The sequence below is a fragment of the Rhinoderma darwinii genome, chromosome 5, assembly GCF_050947455.1.
Source record: "Rhinoderma darwinii isolate aRhiDar2 chromosome 5, aRhiDar2.hap1, whole genome shotgun sequence".
NCBI lineage: Eukaryota > Metazoa > Chordata > Amphibia > Anura > Rhinodermatidae > Rhinoderma > Rhinoderma darwinii.
Window position 1 is genome coordinate 48,184,579 of NC_134691.1, and position 27,774 is coordinate 48,212,352.

At 43.2% G+C, this 27,774-nt stretch overlaps 1 protein-coding gene across 1 annotated transcript in view; it reads left to right on the top strand.

The window, feature by feature from the left end:
• Nucleotides 1-462: 462 nt before the first annotated feature.
• The window catches only part of SDC2 (syndecan 2), a 102,211-nt gene continuing 74,899 nt past the window's right edge, over nt 463-27,774 (top strand). Inside the window, exon 1 of the mRNA XM_075825934.1 lies at nt 463-891. Within this exon, the coding sequence (XP_075682049.1) occupies nt 832-891 (60 nt within the window). The 5' untranslated portion in view covers nt 463-831. The remainder of the gene's footprint in view (nt 892-27,774) is intronic.

The following is a 27,774-nucleotide window of genomic DNA, read 5'->3' on the forward strand; positions in this document are numbered from 1 at the left end:
CGTGTGGATACGATTTGTTCAAATCTCATCCACTTTGCTGCAATTACAATACGCTGCGTTTTTTCCAAAATAAAATCTGTTGCGGAAAATCCACAATGTTCACCCTGCGTGTGAACATACCCTAAAAGCGGCACTGAACCCTAAACGCGGCACTGAACCCTCATAAACACGTCACTTATTACATACTAAGGACATATTTATAATACAAGCGCTGAGCACTGGCATCTGCCTCAGTAATCTCCCCGCTCTTTATTGTACCTCATAGAAAATGCCGCATATTGTGTCTAGAATGTGAAATTGTAATAAGGAAAGGTGAAGAAATGTGGAGGAGGAGGGTGATGAGGATGATGAGGATGATGAGGATGATGAGGATGAGGATGATGATGATGAAGGCCGCGTGTGAGGAGGAATGTCACTTCCTGCCTCACAATCCATGCTGTGCACATTCTCCTGGGTTTTAACTAGGAGTCGCACTACTCCAGCTCTACATATTGCTGAGGAGACTGAGGGAGGAACAGACTTGTTCTCAGCCTGAAGGGGGAGAAGAGCGCGCAGAGCCGGAGCCTCATTCTGCAGCCGCGCACACCGGGAGAGAGGACTGGGGGGAGCAGGAGAAGCGCGCTGTGATATAATAACCATATAATACTACTGCTCCGCACACCACCAAAGCGTCGGCAGCAGCGGTGTACTGTGCGGCGGAGCCCGGACATAAACAAGTGTGGAGCCAGCTATTGTTTTGTCTGCTGGGGATTCCTATAGCAACAAGTGAGCGATCTACACAACTTTCTCCAGTGTCTCTGGTGTCACCCACACAGCCTTACTGGGGGGATCATGAGGAATATGTGGATACTACTAAGCTTTGCCCTGCTGGCCCTGGTGTCTGGGGACACGGTGAGTTTTCATTGCTTTTACTTTTTACACCGTGCTGTTTTTGCGTCAGTATATATAGTAACAGTCTGCCACCTGTGGCTGCTGGGAAACTACAACTCCCAGCATGCCTTGACAGCCTGTGGCTGTCAGGGCATGCTGGGAGTTGTAGTTTCACACTAGTTACAGTCCCGCAGGTTGCAGACTCCTTGGATTTAGTGTGTAGCTGTGATTATCTGTAAGGGAAATGCTGTTTATTTAGCTGGAGCTGCAAAAAGTTTCCTGCTACTTTCTATCTTTTAAATTCAATATGGAGTTTGTAACAATTGTATCGGAATCTGATACTTTTTTTTGATCGTTGCTATAAGATTACAAGTAATATATTCGATCTGCCTCCTAACAAACTACTAGAAAAGACTGGCGGTCAGAATATTATTATTTACATTTTTTTAAAAAAAAATTTTTTTTGGGGGGGGGGGGGTTAGGTGAGTGTCTTTTTCAACAACATCATATGTGGCGGATCCTGCAGTGAAGATCTATGACCAGCAGGTTACTGTGACCATAGCATTGTGATGAATAATACTTTACTATGTATTTGGAATTATCAAGAGACAAAAAGTTGAATACGTGGACGATAAATTTTCCTAATGAATTGTGATCCAAAAATGATCAAGTAAAACCCTACACCAGATCCAGGTCCTCACATCTGTTTGTTTTGGGATCATAGAATAGTATTTCGGTTGCTTGTGTGGGATCATTTTAATAGGACTTCACTTGGTCCTGTCTGATCGTTTTGATCATCAGTCGCATCCGATCGTCTGGGATCGTTTACAAGGATTTTGCTCAGTCCCAATCGATCAGTTTGGGGGTCACATTACAGGGTTTCCTCTGCTTGCCCCCGATCATTCAGCAGGGAATTGCTTATGTCTGATCATTTCACTCATCGTTTCGGGGTCATAAACACAATAATTGTTTCGTCTATGACCAACATCGATGGCAAATGAAAGTGGTTACGTTCTGTCAGCCGGGGAAACAATAGCTGTAATTAGGTTAATTTAGGTCTTTTACTAAATACAGACTTTTCCAAAAAGGAATATTAAAGGCTAATCATCTGTAATGTCACCCACTTGTCTGGATTGTTTACTGACACTGAAGACCGAGATTCTCCCATTTCTTGACTGCACCCCCACCCAATCCCCAAAGCGATCTATTAGAACCATATAAAGTGTACATTGTGTGGATTCCTGTGTCGATGGTCAAAATAGTTGAATTAAAATCTTTATTGGTAAATCTATTTTAGTGGGTTTTCTTATTGTAAATCCCGACTTGAGACCCCTGGGAACATGGATCAATTCTTATTCTTGTGTGAATAGTTACGGCGTCTGTAGCGGTAATTGATTAAGTAAAAAGTTGTTTACTGCTGGATTCATTATTTTTAATTTTTTTTTATTTTTTATGTTCATGGGACCAGGAATGGCCGTAATCCATATTGTGATTGCTCCTCGTAAACGCCTGCAGTTAAATTACATACGAAATGCAGAATTAAGGGATTAGGATGTAAAGATTCTGGATAAAGCTGATGATGGATCCTGTACGCAGGCGGAGGAGGGGGCGCTTTAAGAGCTGCTAAAGTTTCAGCAACTTATAAATTGATGGCTGGAAGATTTGGCCCCCCTCCCTGTGCTTCAGCTGTGTTTATAATATCCAGTGCCCCTCCCCCACTTCCTGCTAAAGCTTCATCCACTCCAGATTCCCCCTTTTGTTGACAGGGCCTGCAAACCAGTGCATTCTGAAAACTTGTTTGGAGAGTCCCAGTATATAGTGTACGGAGGGGAGGGGGGGAGGAGGAGGAGGGGAGGGGGTCTGCTCTGGAATTTCGTGCGGTTTGTTTTCTGTGGGTTTTTCCTGCAGGATTGATCACAAATGCCCTGGATATGAAATAGGATTGATATTGTTAGTACTTACCGGGAGGAAATTATGTACATTTTTTTTTATTTATTTCCTCTTATGAACGTCATCCAAGACTTCAGGGCAATTGTGCAAATTATTTTCCAACTGGCAAATCTCAGTGGAATTTTTTTTATTATTCCATTTTTTTTTTTTTTTTTAACCCTTGAGTTTATGGATCACACATATGTTGATTGTAGGGTCTTGCCCTGAAGTGCATGCTGTCTAGACGGCAGCGTGCTTGTGAAACGCGCCAAACTGCTGCTGTGGATGAGACTATTTGTGCACGAGGCTTGTTCTTTTTCCGGTTGTAATACTAAAGATCTGACGTACAGATCATTCTGGATTTTATTTAGAAACCTGCATCAATCTGTTTTAAAGAGACTCTGTCACCACATTATAAGTGCCCTGTCTCCTACATAATGTGATTGGTGCTGTAACGTAGGTGACAGCAGTGATTTTTATTTAATAAAACGATCTGTTTTCACCACGTTATTAGCGACTTTAGATTTATGCTAATGAGTTGCTTAATGCCCAACTGGGCGTGTTTTTACTTTAGACCAAGTGGGCGTTGTACAGAGGAGTGTATGACGCGGACCAATCAGCATCATGCACTTCTCTCCATTCATTTACACAGCGCATAGGGCTCCTGCTAGATCAGTATGTGCTGTCTTATACTAACACATTAACGATACTGAAGTGTTTAGACAGTGAATAGACATTCCACGGGATGTCTATTCACAATCTCTGCACTTCGTTACTGTGTCTGTGGTAGTTACAGCAGAGCAAGCGTAATCCCGTTGTAACCTGTCATTTACAGCGAGATCTCGCGAGATCACGCTTCCTCTGCTGTAAGTACCACAGACAGAGTAACGTAGTGCAGAGATTGTGAATAGACATCCCGTGGAATGACTATTCACTGTCTAAAATGTCTAAATTCACTGTCTACATTATAGCGCCCAACCCCTTATGTAGGAGATACGGCACTTATAATGTGGGGACAGAGCCTCTTTAAGCTTCTGACTGATCTTTCACTTACAGCTGGGACGATACTGCTGTGAAGGTGTTATTTGTATAGGGCCAACATATTCTGCAGCGTTGTACGCCGGCTGTCCAGTCCCTACAATCTAATTTCCCTTTATCACATATTCTATGGACCTGTGCCATAGGAAGATAATATATCGGTGTGATAGGAAAACCTATATAAACTCTCTGCATTGGATTTGGACGCAGTGCTAAGCCCGGGCCGGAGATTAAAAAATTGCTGCTTGATTGTACCAATGCACCATATCGCCAACCTCTCTTGGCAATGCCATGGGCAAAACTGAGTTTTGTGTTCTGACGTGTATGCCACCAATGTTATCACTTGTGGAGGGTCTTCCAAAGGCCTCATTCACGCGACCGTTGCCGTCGTTCAGGCCGCAAACTATGAATCCTAGTTCCATATTTGTGTACGTAATACCTCCTGAGTTGCTTCCACAACCATTCGGTTTGTCTGTATACTTCCATGTATCATCCGTATTTCTTGGTCCGCACTCATATGAAGGTCACATGATTGGATTTCCCAGGTGTTTCCTAGCAACACATCCGCAAAATGCGGACAGCAGGTTTTTGAGCCAGAAGTGGATCTAGGAGGCAGGAGAAGTATAATTTCTTCCTTTATATTTCCTATTCCTCTTGAAACCACTTTTGGCTTTGGCTCAAAAAATCTGCAGCAAATACGCGATGTGTGAATGCAGCCTAAGGCTGTGTTCACACAGAGTTTTTTGCAGGAGGAAAATTCCTCCTGCAAAAACTGCTCCAGACGGTTTTTGCACAGTGGTTTGACAAAAACTCGTCAAAACACTCGTCGAGGCGTCTTTTTCCTCTTTCTGACTGATTGATTGAAATGGCTTTTTGAGGCGGAAATCGCCTCAAGATGGGTCATGACGCTTCTTTTTACCGCGACACGTTTTTTTTTTACTCGTGGTAAAAAACTCGTCCAACTCAATGGGAGGCATTTTCGGGCGGTTTCTGAGGAGTTTTGCGGTGCGGTTTCCGCGTCAAAAAACTCAGTGTAAACAGGGCCTAAAGGGACAAGTGGGCCAAATGACAAGAGGTTTCCTGTAATAGGAGGTTCCCGTGAAGCTTTTCTATAGACCGTATCCCAGTATTAGCAGTTTTAGGGCTTATGCAGACGAACGTAAAATAAGTCCGTGCAACGCGCGTGGTTTTCACGCGCCTCGCACGGACCTATGTTAGTCTATGGGGCCGTGCAGACAGTTGCGTGATTTTTGCGCAGCGTGAGTCCGCTGCGTAAAACTCACGACATGTCTGTTCTTTGGGCGTATTTCGCGCATCACGCACCCATTGAAGTCAATGGGTGCGTGAAAATCACGTGCACCACACGGAAGCACCTCCGTGGGACCCGCATGATTCGCGCAACAGCAGTGAAAAGTATGAATAAAAACAAAAGCACCACGTGCTTTTCTGTTTAGAGTGTCATAATGATGGCGGCTGCGCGAAAAGCACGCAGCCGCGCACCATATGATTATGACACACGGAGCTGTTAAGTTTGTTTGTATCTTTTTTTTTTTTTTTTTTTTTTCAATTTTATATCGCAAAAAATGAACATTGTATCATGCTCTATTTGAATGCCTTATATCACAAAATGTTTCACCTAGAATTTTCTAGTTTTACTGCTTGTTGATGGGAACTCCAATACACAACATCTCATACGGAACTATGTGGCCTACAATACAATGTCGGCTATTAATACCTGATCAGTATTACTAAGGCTATGTTCACACAGGGCGGATACGCTGCGTAAAAGCACACCGCGTATCTCCCCTGGGTGCCGCAGGTAATGCCGGGTGAAAAACCGCACCAAATTGTGGTGCAGTTTTTCGTCCGGAATGTTGGCTGCGGAAAACTGCACAAAAAAATGTAAAATTTGATGCTTACGTAGCCATGGCTACACGTCCCTCTGCTGTCCTGCAGCCGGCCTCCTGGGATGATGTTATCTTGTGTGACCACTGCAGCCTGTGATTGGCTGCCGCGATCACATTGGATGAAACATCACCCCAGGATGCCGTCCTGGACGAAGAAGCACAGAATTCTGCATAAGTGTAAGATTTTTGTTTTTTTGGTGGCGAAATCGCTGTTTTTCCGCTGTAAAAAACATCTGCTATTTGTTGCACGTTTTTACTTCCCCATTGAATTCAATGGGGAAAACCCACAACAGATAAGCAGCGATTACACAAATACAATTTACATGCTGCGGAATAAAAAAAAAAAAAAAAAAGCTTCTCCGCAGTTCTGTTTCTGAGCAGTCTTTACGCTCAGCATTTACGCAGCGCGTGGATGAGATTTGTTCAAATCTCATCCACTCTGCTGCTACTGTATTATGCTGCAGGTTTTATGCAACAAATGTGTTGCGGAAAATCCACAGTATTTACGCTACGTGTGAACTTAGCCCTGTTCACACAGAGTTTTTTGGCGCCGTAACCGCAGAAAATTTGTGAGGAAAGTGTTATGCGGTGCGGCTTTCAATTCCGCAGCTTGTCAATTTATGCTGTGGATTCTGTGCGAAGATGCTGCGTGTTTTGCCCATAGACTTCAATGGGAGTCTTCAAAGCATAAATTCTGCAACAGATTTGTTTGGTTGCGGTTTTTGCAGCAGAAACGCAGTAAAAACCGCCAAAAATTCTGCATTTTTTTTTTCTCCCCGCAGCGTGTACTTGAGATTTGCAAAATCGCATTCAATTTGCTGCTACTGTAAATGCTGCAGAATTTTTTTATTTGTATAATTTTTTCACAATGTCTTATTTTCTCTGAAAACGGATATGTAGAAAATGGAACTGATAAAGAGCTGCACATTCCATAGCATGAAATGAAAAAAAAAACAAAACCAGCTGCTCCTCGCCCCTATTTGTGAAAAATCTTATTGTATGATCCAGGAGTGTGGAGACTTGTAGCTTCATAGCCGGACCTGGATCTAAAGCGGATTCACCAAAGGTTGTAATTGAATTGTAAAGCCTGATAGGCTCTGTTCACACAATGCAGAATGTTGCAGCTATCTGCCGCACCATGTCAATACATTGATCAGTACCATCGCTTCTAATCATTTAATTCTGGCCAATAATAATTTTGTAAACCTGGGCCATAGGGTACGGTCCGACGTAGTGGCGGTCGCAACTCTGCTTACTTGCGTTGGCCAATGGCCGCACTATTTTGTAGGTAATAACCGGCAAAATCGTGCGGTCACTGGTTACTGCAAGTGAGCGAGGTTTCGACCGCTGGACCGTTCTCTCAGGGCTCATGCACGCGACCATATTACGGCTCAATTTTGTATGTAGCTATAAGGGTGCGTTCACACGTAGCGTAAATACTGCAGACTTCCTGCAACGGAATTCTTTGGAGAAAGTCTGCAGTGTAATACAGTAGCAGCAGAGCGGATGAGATTTGAACAATGGAAAAAACGCTCAGAAATTGACCTGCAGTTTTTAAATCCGTAGCATGTCCATTGTATTTGCGTAAACGCTGCTTATTATTTGCGGGTTTTCTCCATTTAATTCAATGGGATGTAAAACCCACAACAAATAACAGATGTTGCATTTTTTTGCAGCCGAAAAGCATCGATTCCACCGCGAAAAAAGCATCGCAGAAATAAAAAATCTTATACTTACCCAGAATTCTGTGTTTCTTCCTGCAGTCCGACCTCCTGGGATGTTTCATCCCATGTGACCGCTGCGGCCAATCACAGGCTGCAGCAGTCACAAGGGATGAAACCTCATCCCAGGGCTGCAGAATGTCAATTTGGTGTTGTTTTTTCAGCTGGAATTCCCTGCGTCCCATAGCGTGCATGCGCTATGGGCTTTTACGCAGCGTATCCGCCCTGTGTGAACATACCCTTTGGCCTCCTTCACACGCAGATTGTCTTTTTTTCTGCCATTTTAAACTGCATGGAAAAAACACTAGCATTATTAAAATGTAACATGCGTTTTTGGCGGTGTGTTCCGTTTACGGTCATATTGTACATGCCACATCCTGAGCGTGCTGCATTTTGATAAGCGCCACTGACCGCAAAAACGCACTCTGTAGTGCTTTTTATATTTTTCTACAAGCTTTAGCGTAAGATCTGGCTGCACAAAAATAAACATCATGAAAAATGCAACGAAATGCTGTGTGAGAAACCAGCCTAATGGGACGCACATTCTAGTGCATAGGCCTTTACTTCACCTCCGTAAGCTCATCCTCATTCAATGTGAATAAAACAGCGTCGCAAAACTGAGCTGCAGGTCATGGAAAAAAGTGGCGCTTTTTCGAGAATGGGTGAAAGCAGAACTTTTTTTATATGTATAACCCCGGGCAACCCCTTTTATGGTTCATTCGGTACAATATCCATATGGCCATATTACAGATAGGTGTGGAAGCCGGATTTTTTGGTGTCATTCACTCACGTTAGAGGATTGGAGGGAATCTTTTGAGGGCTGTGCTCACACGCGCATGGTTTTTGTTGCTCTGTATTATGGCATCACACGCAATATTATGTTCATCATATCCTTGTTTGCTGTATGGTTTTTGTTTCCTGTTGGCAACCATTATAGCTTGCGGCAAGCTTGGCAAAGGAATAGTAGTTCCAAAATATGTCTTCTCCTGTGATCTTCTGTCCACTAATGAGAAGCCCTATTAAAATTGATAGACTTTGGACAAAAAAAAAATAATAAAACTGCAGTGTTTTAACAGTCTCAACCTGGAGTGAATCCTAAAAATGGGATTGGTTTAGGCTAGAAAAAAAACATCTAAAACTTCACCAACTGTCCTATGTGAACCTGGTCATAACCGTCATATACATATGTTTGACTATAGCGGGCCTTTGGATAAGCTGCTTTTTTCTAAGCTGTGGACTTTGGGTTTAGTGGTCCTTGTCGCCTCCTTTTTTTTTTTTTTTTTTTTTTTTTTTTTAACCATATCTGTATTTTTAGTTAACGTTTTTTAAATTCTTTTATATGATTGTATTTGAATTGGTTTTGTGCTACTTTTAGGCTGGGTTCACACGAGCATGTTACGTCCGTAATGTACGGAACGTATTTCGGCCGGAAGACCCGGACCAAACACACTGCAGGGGGCCGGGCTCCTAGCATCATAGTGATGTATGATGCTAGGAGTCCCTGCCTCTGCGTGGAACTACTGTCCTGTACTGTAATCATGATTACAGTACGGGACAGTTGTCCTGCAGAGAGGCAGGGACTCCTAGCGTCGTACATCACTATGATGCTAGGAGCCCGGCCCCCTGCAGTGTGTTCGGTCCGGGTCTTCCGGCCGAAATATGTTCCGTACATTACGGACGTAACATGGTCGTGTGAACCCAGCCTTAGTTTGTTTTCTGTCTCGTAGTTTTGCGGTTTTACAATTGTATTATTTCTGATGCATGAGTGACAAAGCTCCCATTATTACGAGTGGTTCCAGCTTGTTAAATGCAGGGCTTTGACATCTGTTCGATTTGCAGTACAGCCAACCGGGCCAGGTTTAGTATAGCCACTCGTCTTGTTGAACATTTCCTCAAGGTCTGTAGTCTGTTGTGTATCAGTAATTGCCTGTGCCCAGTCTAAAGAAGCAATGAGACCACCATGAGAATTATCTACAGGCTTAATATCTGGCTCTCCAGTCCCGAAGTATAATTCCAGCCAGAGAAATCAGCCACCATCCATTTTCCCATCATGACCATTTTAAATGTATATTTTGGCGAGAAATTCGCAATCCATTACTGGGTCTTGGCTGCCATCTTCTGGCCATTGGTTGTGGGGCTGAAAGTGCAGTACGTGTCACTACTACTTACTAAACCAAGCAGATGAGACATTTTTAAGACTATATTCACATGACCGTGAAAAAAACGTCCGTTAAGAACGGAGCAACTGTCAGTTTTTCATGCCCGTTTGGCATTATTATGTCCTTTTTTTTTGTGTTTACCTACATGGGCACTGGTGTTTTCAGGGGGTTGTGTCACCATGCCCACGTAGATGGCGACAGACCCTCCCCTGTAGGTAGCACCACTAGAGGCTCCCTCTAGGTGCTTTGTAATGCAAGAAACCCCGGCCAGAGCGTCGACAACGCTCTGGCCATTGGTTCCTTGCATTACAATGCCCCTAATGTCTATGTCCTTATATGGATAGTGACGTCAGGGGCTCCTCCAGAAGTGGAATCACCGGCCATAGAGTTGCTGACGCTTGGCCGTTTTATTTCGGCATCTCAAGGCCCCTAAGGTCTCATGCACATGGCCGTGCCTGTAATCACGGCCCGGGATTGAAAAAACGAAAAGTAGGACATGCTCCATATTTCTCGACACGGTTCTACGGCACTGACACCCTTCCCTACCGATACTGAAAGGTGTCCGCAGCTAATAGAACCGGGCGGGTTTGTAATTGCGGACCATATTGCGTTCTGCATGGGCCTCAGGTCACTGTCCTTATATGGACCGTAATGTCAGTGGCTCCCTCTAGGAGCGGATTTTCACAAAACCTTGTGAGGGCCAGGTTCCGTTTTTAACGGCTGTCATGAGGATTGCTTTCTGAAAAATGTCAGTTTAAAAACTGATCCATTTACTTTTATGGGGGCAGTCGGGCCATGATAATGGTGTGTGCATGAGGCCTAACCCTAACGAGGCCAATTCTGTTTGGGGTTTTGACTCTTTTTGTTGACCTATGCACTGATATCTTGATATGGTTTCTATTACATCGATGTGCCAAGTAGATTGCGTGACGACTTTATAACACAATGGCCACCAAGAATGTCTCTCGCTCTTGAGGACCCATCACATCTGATAATTACATGGACCGCCCAAGGATTTCCATAGGAACTGGGCACTGCAGGGTAATTGAACACATGCTGTCCGGTTCCTCCACAGATTAGTTGATCGCTGACGGTTGTAGCAATTTACTAATCCGTGATCGTCTTTTTATTGGTAAGGGGCTCAAACATAGTATTTCTCGAACACTTTCAGAACACAGTCCCGTGTAAATTCTTCATTGCCTTGCACCCAACAATTACTTTCAAGTCCAGTTCACACAGCTCTTATCACGGAGATTTACCCTATGATTACTTGTCATTTAGTTGCCCTGTTTTGTCCTTTGCTGCTTCAAAGGTTCCTTCGTCCTCCAGGTCTGTATGTAATCCAGATGTCAATGATCTCACTGGGGAGGGGTGGCCCGAAGTCTGTGTCACACGATGAGTCCAGTAAAAGCGCTCGCTTATATTTTTTTAGGTGTTTGGCTAATGGGAGGGGGTAAATTCCAGCTTACTATAAAGCAATGATGGACAGAAAGAAAGTTCCTGCAGGCGATAGGGGCTGTTTATGAGAAGCGGTTACCTCCATTACGATCTCCTCTATGTTTTGGAACTTTTTTTCTTTACTTTCCTTCTCCAATTGATGAAAATAAAATGTACATGTATCTGTTCCTTTCTTCCCACAGTTCAAAGGATGAAATTGTGATGTGTGTTTTGTCTGGGCCCATTCAGTACATTTTAAAGGGGCTGTATAAGATTAGAAACACATGGCTTTAAGTGTGGATTTTTTCTTAAATATTTTTTTCAGTATATATTGACAGTAGCGGCAAAATGAATGAGATTGGAAACAAATCTCATCCACACGATACAGAAAAAATAATAATGAATATATAATGTGTGTGTGTAAATAGGCAGCACTCTCAAAGGCTTATGGTGAAAAAAGTGGGTGCTTTATTGACCCCAAAAGTGCAGCGTTTCGGCTCACACAACCTGAGCCTTTCTCCAGCTGGGGTCAATAAAGCACCCACTTTTTGTGAGTGCTGCCTATGTACTGCTTTTTGTCTACAAGGTCAGTTCCCTAAGGCTTGCACCCCCTTTCATTTAAGCCTGTGCTGCTGGATTCTATTTTTTATATATAATTATTATATATTTTTTAATTTCAACAAATAATTGGTTTTCTTTCTGCAGCGTGTGGATGAGATTTGTTTCCAATCTCATCCATTTTGCTGCTACTGTCAATGCTGCAGATTTTCCGCACAGAATTCCATTGCAGAAATTCCATGTTTAGGCAAAGTGGGGACCCAGCCTAAATGTAGATTTGGAAATGGTCAGCTCACACCATGAGGACATTCCCTCTAACTGCTGTAACTTAATGAGATTGAAGGGGACCTCGGGTTTGGAACCCCTTTAAATCCCGTCTTTTCAGAGTTGCATGATAAACCATTCCCAATGTTATTACTTAGATTGCTCCTTTACAAGTTATGGCAAGCTGGAAGAAAATACCGCCCGGCAGGCACGGTCAGCAGAGTGTTGTAGTCTGGATTTTATGAATGGACGGCTTGCGGTGCAGAGGCTCTTGAAATACCGGTCAGTGAATTTCATCAGATTCTGCAAGTGGTCAATTTACAGAATTGCTCTGGACAGTGAATCTGCGAGGCAGCGATGGGACGGATTACAGCACCATGTATGAGCCGTATGTTTAGTACCAAGAGATCAAACGCCTGTGAGATCGGGAAGCCTTTTCCAAAGTTTGCTTTTCTGATTTCATCCGGCTCTCTTGACTCTAAATATATAGGAGTCATAAAGTCCTTTGCATAAACCCTTAGGGACTGTATAACATAAAAAAATGCCTTTTTTTTTTTTCTCTAAAGAAACAGCATTTCTGTTGTCTATGGTCTGTGTTTTATGTCTTGCAGTTAGACACCATTCAAGTGTAAATGTGGCTGGCTTGGCTACAATACCAGGCAGGACCCATGGACAAGAATGGTGGTGTTTGTAACTCAACTTCTAAAAAGTTTCAGAAATGTCAGTAGTTTTGATCGGTAGGGGTCCGAGCACTGATACCCCCACGATCACTAAAATGAAGCAGCAGAAGCATTCAGGTGAGCGCTGTACCGCATAGCTTCTGATCGCTTTCCTCGGTGTACGGGCTCAAAAGAAAGTCACCGCTCGCTCGGCTTTCAAAGCCGATCGGAAACTAAGCAGCATAGCGCTTGCCTGAGCGATTCTGCCAATTTGTTTTATCGATCTGTGGGGGTCTCCGTGTTCGGACACCCACCGATCAAAACTTCTGACATGTCAAAAGTTTTTTTTGAAAGTATAGTTACACTTTATGAGAATAGAAAAACATGATGACTTCTTAAAGGGAGTTCTTCCAATAATAGTGTTATATTAGAAGGTTTTTTCATAGCTCCAAATATTCTATAGAGAAACAAAGTATCAAATCGCTTTTTGTTCTGTTTCTTGTTTGTGAGCTTTTTGCTAAGTGTCGGAGATGCAGTAATGACCTGACACCGGTGGGTTATGGTATTGATAATGTGGCCATGGTTTGAAAGCAAATGGACATAAAAATACATGTGAACTGAACCCTTCTGAGAACGGGACTGTTTTCTGCTTAGACACTATGAGGTCCATGTGTTTTTTATTCTGTTATTTTTCCTATTTACTTTGTAAACACTTGCGCTCTCTAGATGAATAGGAGCCGTTTATTATGTTAGCACATCCTGAAAGGATTTTCAAAGGAAACATTTGTAATGATGAATGTTGTCGGCTATGAAAAACAATCCTGCAAACTTCTTGCCTGTAAACACATACTTGGTGGACAAGGCGCCTCTATTTAAGAAATGCATGTGGATAATGGTGTATGTTCAGCTGGCTGCGTCAATGGGGGGAATTTATCAATAGTTCTGCGCCAGATTATGGCGAAGAAAATGAGCCAATGCCCCAAAAGTGGCAATTTGTACAGAAAAAAGAATACACTTTTAGGGCATTTGCCTCTTTACTGAAAAGATGGAAGGTCCTTCCATGGCCCGAGTCATTTACGCAAGGAGGCTCTCTTCTATATTATAGTGGAAATCTATTCCAGCTCGTCACTGGTGTAGATTTCCCTTTCTGATGCGCAGAAGGCCAGAGATGAGCCTAATTTATTAAGAGGCGTGCGTCTTGTTGTAATTAAGGCCCATCTTACTCAACATATTTTGCTTTTAGACTGGCGTATATATATATATATATATATTTATTTTTTTAATCAAATTTTGTCAGGAGTTCATAACGAAAGACAAAGCAAATTTGTATTAATCTACAAGCCCAACCACACAGTTTCTGCAATATCCTTTCTCATTTCATAGACTGCGCCATAAAATAAAAGGAGTTGGCTTGTTTTATGCAACTATTGGCATCGGACATCGCTTCTATGACGAAACTTCGTTGTGGGTGATCATTGTACTATTGCAAAAAATCTGGCTTTGGTTAGGGCTACACGGCGACTCTGGCTGCGAAACAACAGGTCGCACGGGGAAAGATCTGTCACGCTGCCTGCATCGCATGTAATGAAAGTCAATATGGTCTCTTTTCAAACTGAAAATTGCCACGACTGACACCTCCGTCGCAAGGAGTCCAGTGACTTTGGTTTCATTTTAAATGTAGTGTCGTGGTCACCGCAACTTGTGGCTCACAAACCAACCTCATTGACTTTCATTGCCGGCGATGAGACATAGGCAACGAGACGTAACAAGCTCTGGCTGTGTGACCTGTGTCGCAGCCAAAGCCGGAGCAGTGTAGCTCTAGCCTTACAGCTCTTGCACACGACCGAGATCGGGCCGTGAAAAACGGTCCGTGTTTCGGCCGGATTTCCTGGCCCGACCGCGGTACAGGTGAACGGGGCTCCTGGCATCATAGACCTTTTATGATGCTAGGAGTCCCTGTCTCCTCACGGAACTACTGTTCTGTACTGAACCAAATTATACCATACGGAACAGCAGTTCCATGGGGAGGCAGGGACTCTGGCAGGTAAATGGGCCGTACATAGAAAAAAAAATGGAGTTGACAGGCCGAATTGCTTTCAAATTTGATACAAGACAAAATTATTGTTAATTACTATAATACTACATGACTAGAACACTACTACAGGACTAGAACACTACTACAGGACTAGAACACTACTACAGGACTAGAACACTACTACAGGACTAGAACACTACTACAGGACTAGAACACTACTACAGGACTAGAACACTACTACAGGACTAGAACACTACTACAGGACTAGAACACTACTACAGGACTAGAACACTACTACAGGACTAGAACACTACTACAGGACTAGAACACTACTACAGGACTAGAACACTACTACAGGACTAGAACACTACTACAGGACTAGAACACTACTACAGGACTAGAACACTACTACAGGACTAGAACACTACTACAGGACTAGAACACTACTACAGGACTAGAACACTACTACAGGACTAGAACACTACTACAGGACTAGAACACTACTACAGGACTAGAACACTACTACAGGACTAGAACACTACTACAGGACTAGAACACTACTACAGGACTAGAACACTACTACAGGACTAGAACACTACTACAGGACTAGAACACTACTACAGGACTAGAACACTAAATTACTATAAGGCTGGATTCACACGAGCACATTACGTCGTTAATAGACGGAACGTAATTCGTCCGCAAGTCCCGGACCGAACACACTGCAGGGAGCCGTGCTCCTAGCATCATATTTATCTACGATGCTAGGAGTCCCTGCTTCGCTGCGGGCCTCCCTGCAGTGTGTTCGGTCCGGGACTTGCGGCCGAATTACATTCCGTCCATTACGGACGTAATGTGCTCGTGTGAATCCAGCCGAACACGACTGCGTGACTAGAACACGACTGCGTGACTAGAACACGACTGCGTGACTAGAACACGACTGCGTGACTAGAACACGACTGCGTGACTAGAACACGACTGCGTGACTAGAACACGACTGCGTGACTAGAACACGACTGCGTGACTAGAACACGACTGCGTGACTAGAACACGACTGCGTGACTAGAACACGACTGCGTGACTAGAACACGACTGCGTGACTAGAACATGATATAGAGGAAGGGATTAATAGCACTATTTCTATTTTTGCAGATGATACCAAGCTATGTAATATAGTTCAGACTATGGAAGATGTTCATGAATTACAGGCAGATTTAAACAAACTAAGTGTTTGGGCGTCCACTTGGCAAATGAAGTTTAATGTAGATAAATGTAAAGTTATGCATCTTGGTACCAACAACCTGCATGCATCATATGTCCTAGGGGGCGCTACACTGGCGGATTCACTTGTTGAGAAGGATCTGGGTGTACTTGTAAATCATAAACTCAATAACAGCATGCAGTGTCAATCAGCTGCTTCAAAGGCCAGCAGGATATTGTCGTGTATTAAAAGAGGCATGGACTCGCGGGACAGGGATGTAATATTACCACTTTACAAAGCATTAGTGAGGCCTCATCTAGAATATGCAGTTCAGTTCTGGGCTCCAGTTCATAGAAAGGATGCCCTGGAGTTGGAAAAAATACAAAGAAGAGCAACGAAGCTAATAAGGGGCATGGAGAATTTAAGTTATGAGGAAAGATTGAAAGAATTAAACCTATTTAGCCTTGAAAAAAGACGACTAAGGGGGGACATGATTAACTTATATAAATATATTAATGGCACATACAAAAAATATGGTGAAATCCTGTTCCTTGTAAAACCCCCTCAAAAAACAAGGGGGCACTCCCTCCGTCTGGAGAAAAAAAGGTTCAAGCTGCAGAGGCGACAAGCCTTCTTTACTGTGAGAACTGTGAATTTATGGAATAGCCTACCGCAGGAGCCGTCACAGCAGGGACAGTAGATGGCTTTAAAAAAGGGTTAGATAATTTCCTAGAACAAAAAAATATTAGCTCCTATGTGTAGAAATGTTTCCTTCCCTTTTTCCTTCCCTTGGTTGAACTTGATGGACATGTGTCTTTTTTCAGCCGTACTAACTATGTAACTATGTAACTATGTAACACGACTGCGTGACTAGAACACGACTGCGTGACTAGAACACGACTGCGTGACTAGAACACGACTGCGTGACTAGAACACGACTGCGTGACTAGAACACGACTGCGTGACTAGAACACGACTGCGTGACTAGAACACGACTGCGTGACTAGAACACGACTGCGTGACCAGACTAGCGCTAGGTTAAAACGTATTAAAAAGTTGAGCGTTTACGCCACGTTTTATTTTAACAATCCAGTTTTCCAGTTTCAATCTCACTAAATGCAATTCGGCAGACACAAGAATGTCAGTATTGGGCAGCCCCTCCGTAGATGGGGCCACGGTACCCTTTGTAACACACTCACACTCTCTGTAGGTAGCTCCATTGCATCTTAATACACCCTGGGGTAGGAACACACACAGCGTAAACACTGCAGATTTTCCACAACAGATTTCATTGTGCAAAATCCGCAGTGTATGGGCTTATTCAGACCAGTGTGTATCACGTCACATAGACTCATGTATTTCAATGGGGCCGTTCACACGACCATTGTTTCAACGAAGCGTGTGAAGGGTCCGTGAAAAAATAGGACATGTCCTATTTTCTTTTGTGCTCTATGCATCCCTCCATAGACTCTAGTCTATTGGGGATGCGTGATCAGATGTCCCGCATGGGTGCACCTCAGACGTTTTTCAAATCTCTCCCCCACACAGCGGGTAAAATCCGCCGGAAAAATAAATCAATTGACCGGTGAGGTTTTTGACGCCGCAGCATGTCAATTAGTACTGTGGAGTTGCTGCTCTTCTGTTTGGGGCTTTCCCCATTGAATTCAATGGGTCGGTAAAACCCGCAACAAATTTTTGTTTCGTGACTTTTGTGGTGGAAACGCTGCGATTCCGACTCCACATGCAGCGGTCACATGGGATAAAACTTCATCCCAGGATGCAGATTGTCAGGTCGTCTGAGGGCTGCATTGCCATGTATAGCAGGATTTCTGCAGCGGACATTCCGGGTGAAAAACTGCACCGCAGTTTGGTGCGGTTTTTTTCGGCCGAAATTCCCTGTGGCCGCCAGGACAGATACCTTTACACAGCATATACCGTTACCATTAGGCTTGATTCACACATCTCGTGTATTTTGCAGATTTTTGAGCCAAAGCCAGAAGTGGAATCAAAAGGAATGGGAAATATAAAGAAAGAACTTCTACTTTTCTGTACTCATTGATCTACTTTTGGCTTTGGCTCAGAAATCTGCAACAATTACACGGTGTGAATGCAGCCCTATGGGGAAAAGAAGCGTTATTTCTTGTGTGAAAAATAACACCTGTAATGGGGGGGGGTTTTAATGCAATTTGCCTTTTTTCTAAATGTTTCATGGGGTTGGAAATTAAATTTTTAATTCGACTTTGGCAACGAGTAAATGTTTTGTTTCCATCAAAAAGCGTAATGTCACTAATTAAACTTTTATGACCTGTAAACGCAGTTATTGCGGCGGCAGGCGAGGGTTTGTTTTCTAAATATTACATCCGTACAGTCCTCTGTCTGTCGGATGATCACTGCTGGTATTCTTGCAATGTCTTTACTGGGATCCTCACCTACATGCTATATTGTAGCTTTTCACTTTGGGTTGCGAAAATCTGCAGTATTTATGCTACGTGTGAACCCGGCCTTAGGCCTAATTCACACGAACGTTTCAGTTTTGCGCGCATAAAAATGCAGCACTCTTCTTGCGCTGCAGTTCTATGTGACATCCATGCAGGGTGCGTGTCTGCGTTTTTTGTATGCGCGTATGTCATCACATGTCACACGTTTTTTACATCTGCAAAATAAACAATGAGGTGGTTTTATTTTTCTCAACATTTCTTTAGCAACTGTTGCGTGAATCACGGACAGCACACGGAAGTGCGTCCGTGTGCTGTCCGTGATTTTCACGCACCCATTGACTTCAATAGGTGCGTGATGCGCAAAAAAACGCACAAGTATAGGACATGCAGTGAGTTTGACGCAGCGGACACACTGCGTAAAAAACACAATGTCTGAATGGACCCATTGAATTGCATAGGTCCGTGTGACGTCCGTTGTCTTATAACGCACGTAACAAGGATGTGAAATACGCTCGTGTGAATAAGGCCTTACTTTGAATCACAGTAGTTATCACTGCAGAGCAATCTATACAGAGTGTTACTTGTTAGGGTATGTTCACACGGCCAAATTTCAGACGTATACGAGGCGTATTTTGCCTCGTTTTACGTCTGAAAATAGGGCTACAATACGTCGGCAAACATCTGCCCATTCATTTGAATGGGTTTGCCGACGTACTGTGCAGACGACCTGTTATTTACGCGTCGTCGTTTGACAGCTGTCAAACGACGACGCGTAAAAATACAGCCTCGTCAAAAGAAGTGCAGGACACTTCTTTGGACGTTTTTGGAGCTGTTTTCTCATAGACTCCAATGAAAACAGCTCCAAAAACGGACGTAAAAAACGCTGCGAAAACGGCGTGAAAACGCCGCGAAAAATGCGAGTTGGTAAAAAAACGTCTGAAAAGCAGGGTCTGTTTTCCCTTGAAAACAGCTCTGGATTTTCAGACGTTTTTGTTGACCACGTGTGAACATACCCTTACCGGCGCTCGCTATGAAGTTAATATGTTGCTCAAGGCTTTTCATTTTTCACCTATGTGGCTGATATATTTTGTGCATTGTGTCTTGCAGCAGTAAGTTAGTTATGTGTTTTTCTAGGTCTTCATGTCTGCAGGTTACAATAGATGTTTGGCAAAATATGTAATTTTTCGGCTAAAATACTATCGCAATACACCTCTTCGCATTTCTGAAATTTTTAACCGCCTTAAAATTACTGTGTAAAAAAATTTATAAAGAGAATGTATTAAACTGATCCCAAATACAGTGTTAGGGCCTGTTAGGGCGTTCATGGGTTCCGTTCGACCTTTCCGGTGGAAGAACCGATTAATGGAAAGCAAAACGGAAAACCTTTTTTAGCAGAAACACTAGCGCAGTCGACTATGCTATTTCGGAAAAAAAACGGAGCCCTTACGGAACTAAAAACAAACAGAAACCAACTGCAACGGAAGCGTTACTATTGAAATCAATGGTAATGCAAAAGGAAGCTATGGTTTCCGTTTGTCTATCGGTTCCTTCGCCGGAAAGGTCTGATGGAACCCACGAACAGAACCCTGACGCTGATGTTAAAAGGCTCTTAATGTATTTAAATGGACACATGTATAGCACCATGTAAAATATCAAAAAAATACAAAAAAAATTTGTGAAGTGGTCCTTCTGAATGCCATACGTCGTACAGAGTTCTCCAGTAGAACTGGTTTTGTGTGTGTGCGTATTTTAAAAGCTACAGCATGTCAATATATCTTGCGTTTCCACTTTCGAATTCTATCTGCCTAGTTCAGAGGAAAATCGCACCAAAATACACCGCATGAAAACGCTGTGATTTATGCATCAAAACCTAAAACCGCAAAAAAAAAACATGATCTGGTGCGGCTTTTACCTGCAAATTTCCTGCGTATTGGTGCAGTTTTGGTGCGAGTTTTCCGCTGCAAAATACGCAACGTGTGCAAAATATGCAACGTGTGCATGTAGCCTTAGGCTAGATTCACACGAGCGTGTGGAAACTCTGACGTGAAGAACGGTATCGGTAACCGCAGCAGTATCGTGCAAAATAAGTATTTTATGTATGGACTTGGCTTGCAGGCAGGATACTTTTATACGTGGGATCTGGACCATACACGTGGCTGACGTGTCGTGGGTTTTGTAGATTATGGACTGTACAAGTGTGCGGTGGAATTTCTTTGCCTGATGTCACTGGGAATGTTACCTTTCTACTATTTTCGTATGGTTGGATCTATGAATTTCTAATGTTCTGAAAAGAAGATGTCGGAAGTAATTCCCTGGTTTTTTTTTTTTCTCTCCTCAATTTCTAATTGTCATAGAAGTGCCCTCGACTACCCCGTCTGTAAGAGATCTGATCTTCAAGTTCAGTTCTATTTTTTTGTCTTTATAGTTGCTCAGAACAACCCGGTTTATTTGTTATAGTCATTTTGTGGGGGGACGTAGCCCAGAGCCAAGCAGGCTTGGCACGGTCTAATATCATGTTTTTTTTGTTTGGGCCCCTGGGCTGCTCCCTCCGCCATTCGGTGCTGCAACCGATAGAGTAGGGACCCACTTTGAAAGAGGTCACCGTGAAGTGGCAAGTGGGCTTATACAGTTTGATCAAAATGTTAACAAAGAACCTCATGTTTATAAATTATGCCTATCTGCTCAGATCAGCGTGTACATTGTTCATTCAGAACTCTCTCTCCCCCTCTCATGTCCTTTTTAGTTTATAGAGTATTGTGTAAACTAGCTTTATCGGTAGGAACACTTCGTCCCCACACTGCGGAAAAATGGAGCGGAAAAAACCGCACAGAATTTGACGTGCGGATTCTTCAACCGTAGCATGTCAATTAATGCTGCGGATTTGCAGCTCTTCTGTTGCAGGTTTTCCAATTGAATTCAGTGGGGTGCTTAAACCCGCAACAAAGTGGTGTGTGTTGCGACATTTGCGGCAGAATCACAGTGATTGTACCGCAAAAATCGCAAGTAAGAAAAAAAAAAATAATAGTTAAACTTACACAGAGTTCCCTGCTTCTCCAGTCAGGCCTCCCTGGATGACATTGCAGGTTACATGGCCTGCAACGTCATTGAGGGAAGCTGGAGCGGACATCCGAGGAGGGAGGGGGTAAGTATGTGCAATAATTTACGCCCGAAAAACGCATGTGCTGGATTTCAGACGGCATTCCCTGCGGTGTTCAGGGCGGATACGTAGCTTGACGCAGTGTATCCGCCCTGAATACGCCGTGTGTGTTCCTACCCTATAACTGGCTTGTAACAAACCCTCTGCTGTGTGAAGTGTTAGATGTTAGCGTGGATTTTCAGCCTTGGATGTAAACAAGAATGTTTTCATTCACTGTCGGCAAACGGATCGTGAGGATTTAAAACACCTAAATGTTAGAGAGTTGATGGAACTCTGAACCGATGTCAGAACCATGGATAACACACGACCGCTCTGATCTCATAATAATCTATCCGATATTGCCATCCGATCAGCACTTTGTGATGGCGTTCCTTTCCGAATCATTGTGGGCGAGAGGGTATCTATTCAGGGATTATGGTGAATCAATGAGTAAGCTCGCCACCTGCTGCTTCAGCTCAAGGTTTCTGTGCCTGTCACTTTGTGACTTTAAGCATATCCCTGCTTTTCTGTTCTGTCGCCTCAAGCTGAGTCGAGCGGAAAATATAATTCCCTCTTGGACGTATTAATTAAGTCGCATAAGATAAGATGTGCCGCAGCTTTTATCCGGGGATCCAGAGACAGCGTGCCGGACCTGGATATATATTCTATAAGGTGACGCGTAGCACTGTGTCCATGTGTGCCCTGTCATGTCTGACTTTCACTTAGGTCACATTCATGCTTCCTCAGTACTTCTCATTTTCTAAATATAACTCGGCTATTTTAGGAATCGGGACCTCTCACTCACTAGGCACCTTTTTATCTGAAGACAGTCGCCAGTAATACATAGATGAAAGCTTAAAAGCTGGGTCAAGATCAAACTGTAAGGAAATATAGCAGGGTGCACACATTGCCGGTCATAGTGGAAGCAGCCAAAATGTGTATTCTAGTGATAGTTATACATCAGGCCATGCTGTGCGGCTCCAAATTTAGGAAGACTATTGTAAAAGGACAACTTTAATGGTCATTGGTGGGGGGGGGGGGGGGGTGTGTCTTTACTTTATTCCTTGGGTTTAATTTGTGTTCTGTGTTCCTTTTTTATATGGTCTGGACACAGTGGTATATACAGAATTACAATATGATCGGATCGTACTTATAAATGTTGGGGTTGTATGAAATTAAAAAAGATTTATTTATTTATTTTTTCCCCCAGAAGCAGTGCCTCTTCTGTCTATAGGCTGTGTTTGGTATTGCAGCACCACTGTAGTGAATGAGGCTTCGTTGCAATACCAGACACAGATCATTGACAAGAGTGGCGCTATTTTTTTTTTTTTTTTTTTAGAAGAAACAAATCGGACCCTTTTTCTAATCTCGTACAACCCATTTAAAGGAGTACTCCAAGCTTAAACCTTTATGTCGAATCCACAGGATATGACACACATGTCTGAGAGATGCAGGTTTCCGCTCTGGGACCCGCACCTATCTTTGGAATGGGGTCACCTGTCTGGTGAAGAGGCCACGTATGTCCATTCATTTCTTAAGTTGTTATGGAAACCGCTCAGCAAGCAGGCTTGGCTGTTTCCTGTGGATATACCATAATGTTCAAATTGGGATTTTACCTTTTTATGGTTGGGGTCACATTCTTGCATACCTGGGCGGATTGTGTATTGAAGGATCTAGGAAAGCTGGAAAACTGAGGGACCCACTCCTGTTGCTTGACTAAAAGCAATGGCTCCCGAGGAAGCCATTGATTTTAAGTTCTGTTGGGTTACCATCAGTGTCCATCGTTCTTTCGGACAAAATAATAGTGCGTTGTGCACTATTTTGTACGGCAAAAATGAAAAAATCAGCGCAAAAGGCTCCTAAAACCGCCTCAGACGCAGATGTGAATAGAGCCTAAGAAATCCATGTAGAATTACTTTCCCCTAAAACAGGAAAACAAGAATAATTTGTAAATATATTTTTAGATCTAGAGCTGGGAACCCAAAAACTTTGTCCATAATTAAAACACAGTTTGTTAGAGTCCCCCAAAAAGGTCCACACCCCATAACTCTGGCGGATCAACCACAGATGTTACTAGTAAAGTAAGAGTATTTTCACACGGCTTATTTTCAGCTGTTTTTCGGGCCGTAAACACCCTGAAAAACGGAAGCTGAACGCTTCCAAACATCTGCCCATTGATTTCAATGAAAAAAACAGCTTTTTGTTCGAACGGGGCGGTAAAAAAAAAGTGCATGTCACTTCTTGAGCCGTTTTTCACGGAGTCCATATAAAAACCGCTCCAAAAACGCATCAAAAAACGGCTGAAAATCAGTCTATTTTCCCTTGAAAATGGCTCTCTATATTACAGCCGTTTTGCGTTTGAACATACCCTAACACAACTCTTAACAACCACAATCCTGCAACGTCCACCGGCATCGTATGCTCATAACTGTTTACCTGGGGGCATGTCGGCTCCTGGTGGCTTTGCTTTACCACCAGCTATGACTTAAAATTTGAAGCAGAACCAACAAGGTCAACCCAGTAACCACATAAATTCCAATAAAGAGGGTTTGAGGGACGGCAAACGTTTATTGGGCTCAAAAAGGCCCATCGTACAAACTACAGGACACTTAAACTGTTGATGTAGGGCCCCCTACCTCGGCCAATAGCAGGTGCCCCCGTATCTTTACACGTTACCCTGTTTTGCAGTTAGAATGTGCCACGTTTATGTCACTGTGCTGATATATTCATTTTTATGACATATAATGGGCAGGTTATGATGCTGATGTGCATGAAATAAGCCTCCGGGTGAAACCCCGAATTACCTGCTATAGAATGTTCAGATTTATGTAGGTGTTCTGTAAACCAGCATGTCTAAGCACGCCATGCCATAACCGATGGCTGGGAAAACATTGCTTTATAAGTACGGAGGATGGCACGTTACCTGTGATGTGTGAATGGTGTATTGTGCAATGTCGCCCCACCTGCTTTTGTAATGGGATTTGCATGTTACGTGACACCAGCAATAGGGAACAAAAGACGAATGACTGAATCTCAATATAGAGCACGTATCTCAGTCTGGTGCTGCTGCATGTTCATTCTTGTGACCTACACTTCCCTCGCACAGGTCGCCCGCTGACGTTCTCACAGGAAACTATCCTGTTTTAGACATTGACGGGGCTTTCAAAGCCATCGTGTCTGAGATGGAGATATTCCTGTAGAGGCCAGCTGGGCTCCCTGTTATCTCCAGAGCTGACATCTTGTGTAGTCAATAGAAGCAATGCTGATGTGTTCCTTATGTGTTGTTACAACCTTTGCCTCAACATGTCCTCTGTATTCAGGACTTTATTCACGAAATAGTTGTTGGACTGCGCAGAAATGTGCATTGCTTCGCATTAGGAGTATAAAAGCTGCGAACGTTTATATTGCGCTTTACTTGAGTCTGAGTCTCACTTTTTGTGAGTTATGTCAGTCACACAGATTTCCCCCAAAAAAGGCTTTTTAATTTTTTCTTATTATTTATTAAAAAATATATTTAGTTTTTTTTTTATATGTAAAAGATTTGATAGAGCAACTCAAAGCTTTAATTTATTCTCTGTTCACAATTGCATTGAGCGCTTCAGTTAAGTTTTTTTTATCACAATTTACTTACAGGATGTTGACAATGCCCTAAAGGGTATTTTAAGACCATGCAGTCAAACTGCCCTTTTTTTTTTGTCTGGGACACCTGCATGAGTAAAAAACGGTGACGATTCCCAGAAGCCAGGTAGCAAATTCACCTTTAAATTTGCTGCCCGTGAACATTTATTTATGTTTCCTTTTTATATATGCCTGACTCGCAAATTCTTCAGTATCACAGATTCCATTCCATCCCTTTAAAATATGAGTGCGGCCGTGGCACACTCGGCTAATTGATTCTGGGACCACTGGTAAACTGCTTAGCTTCCCGGGGGAAGTTAATGTTGGCACCTTATTTCCCCTACAGCAGCCTCTGCAGTAGAAATGTATTAAATTTAAATGTATAGCTGTCTACGTAACACATGAATGGATTCAGCAAAGCTTTGTTCACATCTGCGTTGGGGTCCCGTTCTGACGTTCTGTTGGAGCTTTCCGTCAGAACGGGATCCTGAACTGACACAGATGGAAACCGGAGGTTTCCGCTACCGTTGATTTCGATTGTGACTGATCTGGGGCCCATGGTTTCTGTTTCTTTGGTGTGCACCGGACCCGTCGTTTTTCGGAAGCAATAGCGTAGTCTACCATAAACTTGTGAATAAATTGACAACTGAGTGTTGCCATTCTCCTTCTCAAATAGGTGTGTCCCTGCACAGTCCCCCTTTCACCACTGATTGGACCGTGTTAGACTGCGTATCAACCCCCCCCCCCCCCAACCGTTAACACCCAGTTGTCAATTTAGTCACAGCTGTTTAGTAGGGATAACCGAGGTGAACGGTACAACACAGAGTTGTAAGAGAAGATGATCCAGAATTGTTATATTATGGGGAATGGAAGTAGTTACTAAAAAGGACCTGTCAGGAGAGATGGTGAGCCCCCATACCAACTGCAAAACTATAGCCAGGCTCCTTTGCAAAGATTTATTTCTTTATTCTCCACAACTCCGTACAACAGTATCTACAGCAATCCTACGCTGTACTGTAGAAGTATCCGGCTCACTGGTCTAATGTGGACCCACTCTCGATTACTGCACCGTGCGTTCCAAGTTCGGCAGGGGAGCCTCTTGCTGCTCATGGAATAACACCCAACTACCTGGCGCTAAAAACCTAATTTGTGTATGTACTTGTGAGATCCCCTTCCCCCCCCCCCCCCCCATACAGATGCAGGACAAAGCTTCCTAATGCCTAGGTGTCATAGAGACCTCCCTTACTGCGGAGCCTCAAAGATCAGGCCTCTAACAATATGGCGCCTGGGGCGGACACTCCCCGAGCCATGCTGTCCTACTAAACAAGGAGGGCCGTGTACATTAACCCAAATTGCCGTACAAGGGGAAGTCCTCAGACATGCCACATGGACGAATTAAACGTATAAACAAATAAGTAAAACAATAGCACGCAATTTAACTGTGGGGGGTGGAGTTACATCCACTTACCAGGTGACCGCTCCACTTTAAAGTTAGTAGGTGGCAAAGGATTAGCAGTGAAGATCTATTCGGATAGTCCAAAATTGTATTTTCATGGAATGGACATCCAGGGATTAGTGATTCTGCGCCAAGTTCTGTTCCTTGTGTTATTGACGACTCCGTGTCCTGGCCCATGAGATAGAAATCACAGCATATGTTATTGGGCAGAGTCTTGAGATTGTGACTTTAGAACTAGATGTTTCTACAGATTTCCCCCACGCACAGTCTGCATCTATATTTATCACTTATAAGTCTTGAGTACTGTCTTACAAAGCAATATCCAGTGCCGTGTGTCTGGCGGTGGGTTTTCCTGGACTTGAGAGAAAATTGTGTGCAGAGATTTATTGAGGCAGTGGATTAACAATGTGTCTGACTTATAAATGACCACAGCTCGCCTGTTCCCAGGTGTGATGGGCTGCGGACTCCATTGTGGAAGGATATTGTTTAATGTATCAATGCCAAAGGCGAACATTGCCGTCTTGTTGCCTATTTATATACCCTTCAGCATTCTATTGCACCGAGCTAATAATATCCCCCTACACATGACTATTTAGGCTGCGGAAACAAATCTTTATTGCCGAAGTTGGTGTAATATTATGACCAGCTTAATCGATCAAATATATTGTGTTACAAGCAATCATAAAGTCCCAGTGTCATGTTGCAAATGAATTATCCAGGGATTAAACAGGTGTCCGCACCAGCGCTCCGTGATATTGACGTCTGTCAGACGTGTCATACAATTTCTTCTTCTAAAAAAAAAAAAGATGAATTTACTCCAGCTGCTTCTCCAAATCCGTTGGTGTGAGAGTGTTCTGTAATTGTCTGCATATGGTATGGGGTAATTAATGATAAGGAACCCATCAACTGAAAGGAAAACAGAAACCATTTGTAATATAAGTATTACCATTGAAATCAATGGTAATGCAAACGGAAGCTATGATTACCGTTTTGTCTCTCCGTTGATGGGTTTCTCCGATGGAAAGGTCTAGTGGAACCCATTAACGGAACCCCAACGCTGACGTGAACACACCCTTACGTTTGTGCGAAAAACTGTTTTTGTTTTTTTTTAACGTTTTTACTTTTATATTAAGTTCACTGCGACGCGTTTTGGTCTTTCATCAGGCGTATAAGAAAACATCAAGTGGTGTACATATATACGTAGTTAAGTGATCACACTAGGGTCATATGCAGAGGGCATAGGTTCAAAGGGGCGGGGGTTTAGATGTAGCATGGAAAACAAGAGGTTTTACAAGTGTGTTTTTACCTAAAGAACTATCTTAAAACATTAAGGCCTCATTCACACGGC